The 9054-nt window shown below is 56.7% G+C and overlaps 1 protein-coding gene across 2 annotated transcripts; it reads right to left on the bottom strand.

The window, feature by feature from the left end:
* Nucleotides 1–1677: 1677 nt before the first annotated feature.
* BARX1 (BARX homeobox 1) lies at nucleotides 1678–8484 on the bottom strand. Of its 2 annotated transcripts, XM_053989440.1 has the most exons (4): nucleotides 8133–8443; nucleotides 5927–6212; nucleotides 5712–5796; nucleotides 4813–5311 (listed from the first exon to the last, which is right to left on the bottom strand). In XM_053989440.1, exons 1-4 carry the CDS (start codon nucleotides 8335–8337, stop codon nucleotides 5147–5149), a joined length of 741 nt encoding a protein of 246 aa, XP_053845415.1. In that variant the 5' UTR covers nucleotides 8338–8443; the 3' UTR covers nucleotides 4813–5146. The 2 variants fall into 2 exon arrangements, with proteins under 2 accessions (XP_053845416.1, XP_053845415.1); XM_053989441.1 differs by lacking the exons at nucleotides 4813–5311; nucleotides 5712–5796; nucleotides 5927–6212 and adding exons at nucleotides 1678–1942; nucleotides 3073–3270 and having other exon boundaries at nucleotides 8133–8484.
* Nucleotides 8485–9054: the final 570 nt, after the last annotated feature.

Below are 9054 nucleotides of genomic sequence, written 5' to 3'. Positions count from 1 at the left end.
TCTGTGGGTAAAGGATGTAATTTTAAAGTCTGCCATGAAAACTGCTGCCTGCTGACCCAGTGGTCACCACCAGCCTCGTTAAAGGTAACCATCCCTGTCCTCAAGCTTTCCTTCTGGCACTTTTCCTACAGATTTCATGGCAAAGCTCGGCCAAACAGACATAACAGCATGGAGAGCTGTGTTAGTGTGGATAATGCAAACTTGCCCTGAGCTTTATTTACACAGTGCTGGGCCAAATTTCAGGGAATCGGGAGTTTAGCGTTTAGATTTTATCTACTCTACAACTCAGCTGAAACAACCAAATCTAATGTGTGTGCAATGACCTCAACCCAACATTAGGCTTAAGAAAAACATCTAATAACAGGACATCACATGTCAGTTAATGAACTTTAAAGAATTTGACTGGTCATCTCAACCCCTGCATTCAGTTCCTTTTGGACCAAAATGGTAAGGAAAAGTCCCAGATAGATGTTAACTAATTCACCCCAAGAATGTCTGACCCACCCCAGCCTCAGCTCAGCACTCACACGTGGTGCTGGGTGATGTCTTTTATCAGTACATGGGGGGTGCAGGCTCCAGCATCCCCCTCCCTCCTCTCCATGCCCCACAAAATCCCTCTGCATCCCCTCCCTTATAACTCCACCATATCCCTTGATATTCCCCCACCCACCCCACAGTCTCACACATGTTCTTGCATCCTCCCACATCCTGCTCCATGTTCCCTACAACCCCTCCAGCCCCCATATCTCCCTTCCCACCCTTCCATCCTCCCTGCATCCCCTCCACATCCCTCAACATCACCCCCTCCACATACCCCTGCATCATCCCACAGCCCCTTGCATCCCTACTCCTCCATCATCGCACATCCCCCTCACACCTCACAGCCCCCCATATTTCCTCTTGAATCCTCCTACATCACTCTCCATTCCCCATCAAACCCTCCCCACCCCACTGAACTCCCCCAGCCACATCCCCACTCCATCCCCTCCACATTTCCCACCCTCTGGACAGGAAAAGGCAGCATCAAGTCTGTGCTTTAGGGTTTTTTGGTGAGAAGTGCCCACAAAGTATTAATCTAGGATGAATTTTTTCTTCCAGAAGGGCAGAGCAGACTTCTCCTTGCCTGCAGGTGCGAAGCAGGGAGTCAGGGCATGGCCACCGCCCCCTGCAGCGGGACAGCGCCTGCAGCCCCTCACAGCCCTGTCCTGGTGTCCGGTCTGCTCCTGGCAGAGCAAGAACTGCCTCTGAATAAACACCCATGGCATTCATCTTCAAACCCCCTGGCTCCATGGAGCTGTATTTAAATTGACATTGATGAAAAAGCAGAATTTTTCTCAGGTTTCTTTGAGATCCTTCATAAAAATGGAATTTAGGATATTTGAATTGGAAACTCACCTTAAATGGGTTTTTGTTAAGAAAAACACCAAAACGTTTGCTGATTACCTGTGACCCGAGTAGCAGTCAAACATGGAAGGACCTACTTTTCCAGCCTTCAATCTACACCCTTCTACTTTGTTTGCAGAAAAAACACATGCTGTTCTACCTATACAGGTGTAATTAAAATGTGGAGTTTCCCAGTGTGGATGCATTTCTGCCAGAATGAATGTGCATGGTAATACAGCTTATTTACACACAGACAGAGAATAACCATCAGGTGTATTAGCTACAAATGCCATTTACTGGCCCCAGTATTACACAACGCTGGCAAATCACCCTCGCAGCTTTTCCAGCAGCTTTGGGGTGCTGCAGACTGAGATCATTCCCACAGGCAGAACAGGGCTCTGAGGAGAAGTTGCAGCCCTGAACGAAGTCATCCAGATCTTCCCCGGGGCTCCTGCTGGGCATCTCTGAGCGCCTGGGCTGACCCAGCTCTGCTGCTGAAGCGTGGTGGGTGCGGGTATCGCCCATCGCAGCCCAGCAGCACCACACGGGCTCCTCACGGCTGTGAAAGGTAATTAGAAAGTGAAATGAGTGTATGGACTCATCCGTTTACAAACAGAATCTACTAAAACAGGATTATGTACAACATGGGCTCTTCCTCTACAGGATCCCCAAAGAAAACGATGGGAGAATCCTCCCGGTACCAACTTCCAAAATCATCCATCAGCACGAAACCTGTGTGCAGGTGAGGCCTGCTGTGATTTCCTTGTTGCCACTCATGGGCCAGCAAGGTTTATCGGTGCTGGCCCAGAGGAGCCCCAGCTCTGCTTTTAAATGCGCTGGGATATTATCGAGCACATTTTAGAAGGGCTGTCACTGACGGCTGGTGGCATTTACCCTCGCTTTTCAAACAGAATCAGAGAATCTCAGAATGGTTTGGGCCGGAAGGGACATTAGAGATCATCTCATTCCACCCCTGCCGTGGGCAGGGACCCCCATCCCTTTGAGCGCGCCTCACTGGGACCCTTCTGCTGGCTCCCAGCTGCTGCCACTCCGGCCAACCCAGCAAGCAGCCGACCTGGAGAAGCTGTGGGAAATTAAATTTTGACAGAAAGCAATACATAAAATCGTTAAAAATAATCGAAATATATGTGTGTGAGTGTATGTATATATACATATTACAAGAAAACACAAAGCAAACCAACCAATAAAGAAATCCCATTAGTCAGGTATATTGTCCCATAATTCTAACAGGCTTCTTCCGTGCCTGAGAGGACCCTGGGTTTCGTTAGCGTCGCCGAGGAGGCGGGAGGGCTCCTCAGCCCGGCTCACAGCCTCTCGGGGCTGTAACCGGCTCCTCCCGAAGCACAAATTGGTCATTAAAGTCGTGACCGAAGTGCTGCTGGGCAGGCGGCTCGGCGGGGAGCCGGAGGTGCCGCGTGTTCATTGGCAGCACACCCGCAGCGCTCCGTGCCTTCGCTCCCCGGCAGCGGGAGCCGCTGCCCGCGGCGCCTGGGCGCGTCCCGCCCGCGGCCGCTGCTGTCCCCCCGCTCTGTCCTGCCGGAGGGAGGCCCCGGCACGGGGTCAGCCCCACGCGGTCCGGGGCTCTTGGGCATCTGCCGAGGCGAGAGAAAGTTCGCCCGAGCCCCGTCGGAGATTTTCCTGCCGCGGCACAAGAAGAAAAAAGTTTACCTCTGTGTCCTGCGCAGAGCCGCGGAGAGGGCCCTGCGCGGGTGCGCGGCCGGCGCTGCCCCGGGACGGCCGGACCCCGTGCGCGGACAGAGGGGCCGGCACGGCCACCGGGCACGCCCGGCAGGACCGGACCCCGCTTGGCCCCGGCTCGGCAGAACTGCAGCTTCACCAGAGCATCCCCAACCCTCTCTCGGCTGTCTACGAGGGAAAAACACAAATCAAAAAATTTACTCTATTTAATGGTTCGTGTGCTAAAAAAAAAAATCACCTTATGATCTGAGAAAATATAATCCCTTCTCCGTCATTTGCTTAGCTATGAAAAGAAAATATTAACATTCTCTCGCGAAGGCGCTAGCACGTAGTGAAGCCCCGCTATTCCAGCCCTGTGTGTGACACCGGTGACGGACACAGCCTGTCGTCCTGTTAATTTAGGTTAATACGCCAGCCAATCTCTCTTTTAATTAAAACCGAGTGCTGTTCTCAGGCGCACTGAAAGCACCAGAAACAACAGCCAGGGGTGACAAGGAAGTGACAAAGCCACACGCCCAGCGTGTCCAGACCGCGCAGAAGGATCCCGCAAACCCCGGCTCTGCCAGCCTCGCCGCCGTTTTCCCTCTTCCCAGCATCCATCTTCATCCTCAGGTTAAAAAAAAAAAAAAAAACCCAAAACATTTCCAACTAATTGTTTAGTTAAATATCTAAGTTATTTCAGTGTAAGAACACGAGGCTGTTTCCTGTTTACTCAGCACTGGCCGTGTCCTCCACTCGGGATGGATTCGGGGCACCTCCCGAGCCGGGCCCTGGTAGGCAGCGAGGCCGGAGCCGTGGAGAGAGAAACGAGGAAAACTGGGAACGACCGGCATGAGTTCAGCGCAGATTCACCTCGAGGGCTCCGCCGGCGGTTTGGGGTTAAAGCCCGGCGGTGCTGTCTCTGTGCTCCGCTCCCACCGGGCCGCGGTCTCCGTACCCTAAGCACGGGCTGGAGCTTCCCGGACCCGCTGCCCCGGGACAGGGGGTCCCGCGCCGTCGCCGGCCGGTCCTGAGGGCACCCCGCCGGGGCAGGGAGGTACAGATGAGCCCCGAGCCGCGAGCGCTAATTACTGCCGTTAATTGGGAGGCGGCCCCGCAGCAGCGGCTCAGCCCGGAGCTGTCCCGCCGCTCCCCGTCCCTCGCTCTCCGCCTCTCGTTCTTCCCTGCGCTGTTGCATTTTCTTTTATTTTCTTTTTTTCTTAGCAGAGTAGCAGTAATTGCATGTCTCGGTGGATGCTCTGTAATTTAACATCCCAATGGAGAAGAGACTCGGGGAAAACAAGCGAAAAAAAACCCCAAAATTTAAAAAACCCCACCCGAACAACAAAGCGCCAGGATTTCGTACTAGGATTTTTGCTGCTACATCGCAGCAGCACACAAAGAGTTTTTTTTTTAAATATCATGCAGGATGCGCGGTGCAGAACTTACTTAACCTTTTGTCACCAACTAACGTATCTTTAAAATCCGAAAGCATCCGAATTTGACCAAGGGAACATCGAGGGTCTGGCCTCTCCCGGCCACGGTCAGCTGAACCGTCGCGGAAAACGATGGGAGAATCCTCCCGGTACCACTGCGCTTTGCACTTTATCTGGAGACCTGCCTGGAACTTGGTTTTGAATCTCTAACCTGCCTCCGTGGGGAAAAAAACCCACCCAAATTAAAAAAAAAAAAAAAAAAAAATCAACCCCAAAGCATTACGTTACTCAGAGCAATAGTTCATAAAATATTTTATTGAAATAAAGTAAATATCTTCGCATTAATAAAACTGATCATAAAATGCAGTTTTCGAATAACTAGGGGCACCACAGGGTTTTAGACAGCGAGTAGATGTGGATGGTGGGATCCAGTGTCCTGCTGGCCCCTCGGGCCGTCGCACAGCACAGCGGCCGTGGCGCAGCGTAGTGCTCCGCGGGCGCGGAGCGGGGCGGCGGGGCGGGGGAGACCGGGATGCGGCCAAAGCGTCCAAACGTCCCGAGGCCGAAGGTGGCCGCAGCCACTGTCCGAGCTGCCCTCCATCCTCTCAGGCCGGCGGGGCGGGCCCCCCTCACTCCTCCTGGCTGACCTCGGCCGGCGAGCCCAGGCTCTCGGGCGGCTTCTCGGCGTCCCGGGCGCGCTCCTGCTCCGAGAGCTGCTCGCTGCTGGGGATCGAGTTCTTCTTCGGGCGGCCCTTGGGCTTGGTGGGGGACTCCAGGCCGCCCCCTTGCAACACCTGCGAGGCGAGGAGGGGCCGGAGGAAGGAGACATCCCGGCAAAACCGAGCTGCCATCAGCCCGCGGCGCAGCAACCCCTCTCTCTCCCGTCCCCCGGAGCGAAGCTGCCGGCGCGGGTCCTCTCGGGCTGCGCCCACCCCGCGGTGCCCCGGGGGCCGAGCGGTACCACGGAGGGCTCGGACATGACCGGGAGGGAGGGCCGGCCGGGGCCCAGGAGATGCTGGACCAGGGCCACGGTGTTAAAGACCAGGGGCATATTATTATTACCTATTACTATTATCCTTAACGTTATCGTTAAATATGCCAGGGCCGATATGCGGAAGGACGAAGCCCTCAGGGCAGGGCTCGAACGCGGACACGGCGCGCCCAGAGGGAGGACTGTTAATAAGGGGCACTTACTATTTTCTTCCATTTCATGCGCCTGTTCTGGTACCAGGTTTTCACCTGGAGCTGGCTGAGCCCCAGCGATTCGGCCAGGTCTATTCTGCGGGCGAGAGAGAGATGAAGTCAGGCCGGCAGCTTTCGTCTTGGATGGCAGCTTCCCGACTTTTTCAAGCAAAATGAGCCCCACCCCGTGGCGTCGCGCCCCGGGTCCGAGGTCGGCCGTCGCCTACCTGTCGGGCGTGGAGAGGTATTTCTGCTTCTCGAAGCGCTTCTCCAGCCCCATGAGCTGCAGCTCGGTGAAGACGGTGCGGCTGCGGCGGCCCTTCTTGGTCTTGCCCGGCTCCGGGGGGCCCGGCTCCAGCTTACCGCGGAGGTGCAGCTCCAGCGGGAGATGCGGCGAGACGGAGCCGCCCTGCAGCCCCGAGCCGGCAGCCAGCAGCGCCGAGCCCAGCCCCGAGCAGCCCAGGGGAGCCAGCGGGAACTTAAACACGGCGGCCGGCTCCGCCTTCAGCACCGCTGCGGGAGAGAGCGGCGGTCAGCACCGGGCAGCGCGCAGGGACCCCCGGGGCTGCAGGGTGCCTCGGCTTCCCGGGGAGCAGCCTCTGCAGGGAACCCTGGCCCCTTCTCCTCCATTCTCGGCACCACCGCAGGTCCTGAGCGTACCCCCCCCCCCCCTCCCCGGTTCCGCCACCTCCGCGGTACAGGGACACGTATTTACCCTTCAATCAGCACATGCTAATCACGGAGTTATTTGGGGGCTACAAGTGAAAATAATTCAAACCAACCCAAAAACGTTCCCCTCGGTGTCACCCAACAGCTGCCGGACCCGACTGAGCTCGGCGACCAGCGAGGGCGGGCACGGTCCCAGGATTCCCTTCCTAGGAGTTTTCAAGATATTTTCGACCTGATAATAATTTACATCCCACTCCGTGAAGAACAGCCTATGAAGGGGCGCCCGAGGAGAGGACGGCGAGCCATCCCAGACAATGCTGTTCCAGCGGGCTGGGGCCCCCGCTAGGCCGGCTCGATTTACTTCTCCCCGATCCACTCCGGCACTGCTCGGCTCGAATCCCTGGCTCGACCCGGCCCAGCTGGGTCCCTCCCGGCGGCCCCGCTCCTCTCCCGGGCCTCGGCCTGCGGGTGGGCTGGGGGCTGCTGTCCTGCTCGGCCCAGCGTCCCCGCCAGCGACACACAAGCGACCTCGGCGGCGGGGGAAGAACTTTAGGGGAGTCTCTGCGGGGTTTTCTCCTCTGCTTGTCTGAAATCGCCTCCCTTCCTACACGGCCCGATCCCGCTTCCACCTATCCCTGCGGAACTGAGCCCTGAGGGGTGTAAAGAGACTTTTATCTGATCCGCTACCCCGAGCAGTTCTGAATAGTTAATCTTGAAAATAATACCAATTTCTAGATATTCTAACGCATATTGCTCCCTTGCTCAGGAGCTTGACGTTTTCCTCCGTTTCTCTTAAATGCAGAAAATGAAATTGGGATACTCCTTTTCTGTTCAGATCAATGGATAAAGAGCTACGGCTCCGCAAATGAAGATGGCTTGTGAAGTGAAAGCTTTCGCCATCATCCATTTAAATATTGGCCTTTAAAATATATTAAGTAATAGCCTTCAAAATGCATTAAATACTAGCGTTAAAAAAAAACAACAACAAAAAAAAACAACAACCAACACCAAAAACACAAAAAAAAAAAAAAAGAAAAAAAGAAACGACTGCAAAAAACTCCCCTAAACAATAACAATAAAACTAATAACAATTAAAAAATCCCCAAACCTATTTCAATATGTTAATAAACTGCATTTGTCCTGGATGCTATATCCGACTGGACACCCCCTGGCACCCGCTTTAATAGAAAAACCCAAGCATGTATTATAATATAAACAATAATGCTAAGTCTTCCATCTTCTATATTATTATTATATAAACATAGCATATATTTCTATACTGTATCTAATATCTCTGTATATTATATATTTTTATGTTTACACCTAAGTCGGGTTTCCAGCTAAACTTGTGACCGCAGGGCCTCTTGCCGCCCCTCGCAGCCACGCACAGACCCCGCTGCTTGGCTCCAGCAGTTCTCACCTCATCCAAAAACACGGGGAAAAACCCAAAACCAAAACTATCGACAACAACCTTCTTCCCTGAAATCCATTCTGTGCAGAGGCACCCGGAGCCGCAAAGCCGCTTTCTTCGGTTTTAGGCCCCAAACTCCCGGCTGCTCCCGGCTGGAGCGCCCGCGGCACGGCGGGAGCCGGCGGGGATGCGCACGGCCGGCAGAGCCCCGCAGCAACTTCTTTAGGCAGAATTCCTAAGTTTTTCTTCAAGGAGCCCGGCTCCCAAAGGCGCTGGAGACCATCGGCGGGCAATGCCTCCCCGCCTGCCGCCCCCAGCCGCCCCCCAGCCGCGGGGAGCCCCCCGGGACGTACCGAGGTGGTTGTGGTAGGGCCGGGCCGAGAGCAGCGCCTGCACCCCGAACTTGAGCAGCTCCCCGGCTGGCGCGGCTCCCTTGGCGTCCGGGGGGTCGGTGAGGATCTCCTCGATCATGAAGCTGCGGTAGCGGTGGGAGCGGTGGTCGGGGAAGGCTTCGGCCGGGAAGTAGCGCGCGGCGCCCAATTCCAACGGGTGCTGCATCTTCGCCGCCCCCGGGGCGCGGGGGGATCCCCGGCCGCCGGGGCCGCCCTAGCGCAACCCCCCGGCCGGCAGCCGGGCAGCGGGGGCTCTGCCCATCGCCCCGCCACCCCCTCCCCTGGCCCTGCGCGGCGGCCCGGAGCCGTCCCCGCCGCCTGCACACGGGGCGCGGCACCGGGCAGCGTCTCTCTCTCCGCCCCAGGACCGCAGCGGAGGCCTATTATACGGCCGGCCCCGGCGGGGCCGTCAGCGCGGCGGGGGAGGGCGCGGGAGGGGCTGCGGAGGAAGGAACGGGCCAGGGCGGGCGAGTACCTGCAGCAGGGGTTACAGCCCAGCATTTGATCCCCCGCCATATAAAGCAAATTACCCGTTCTGCTCGCTGCGGGAGAGCAGACACCCAAACAACCGCTGGCCCCTTCGAAGCCCCGGCTCCGGCCCTGGCCCCGGTCCCAGCCTAATCCTTATGACCGTCCCTGTCCCCGGCTCCAGCCCCATCCCCGTCTCCGTTGCCATATCCATCGCCATCACCGTTCCCGTCCCCACGCCAGTCTTCCATCCCTTTCCCACTCCCGTCCCAGCCCTCGTCCGCCTCCCCATCCCCTTCCCCCGACGGGATAACCGCGGGTCTGGGGCGCCTCGGCTGATGGAGGCAGACACGGAGCCACATGGACCCTCGGGGAGCGCATCCTCTCGGCCCGGTCCGCACGTCCCTGCCCGGCG

This window comes from Vidua macroura, chromosome 13 (genome assembly GCF_024509145.1).
Source record: "Vidua macroura isolate BioBank_ID:100142 chromosome 13, ASM2450914v1, whole genome shotgun sequence".
Classification (NCBI taxonomy): Eukaryota; Metazoa; Chordata; class Aves; order Passeriformes; family Viduidae; genus Vidua; species Vidua macroura.
Note: the sequence above shows the minus strand (reverse complement) of the source record. Positions and strands in the feature narration are given on the sequence as shown.

Bases quoted from the DNA above. Each gene is read 5' to 3' on its own strand.
- BARX1 (XM_053989440.1), bottom strand. From the start codon at position 8,337: ATGCAGCACCCGTTGGAATTGGGCGCCGCGCGCTACTTCCCGGCCGAA. The intron at 5,797-5,926 runs GTAGGCGACGGC...TCTCGCCCGCAG, and splicing joins TACCTCTCCACGCCCGACAG to AATAGACCTGGCCGAATCGC. The intron at 5,312-5,711 runs GTAAGTGCCCCT...CTCGCCTCGCAG, and splicing joins GCATGAAATGGAAGAAAATA to GTGTTGCAAGGGGGCGGCCT.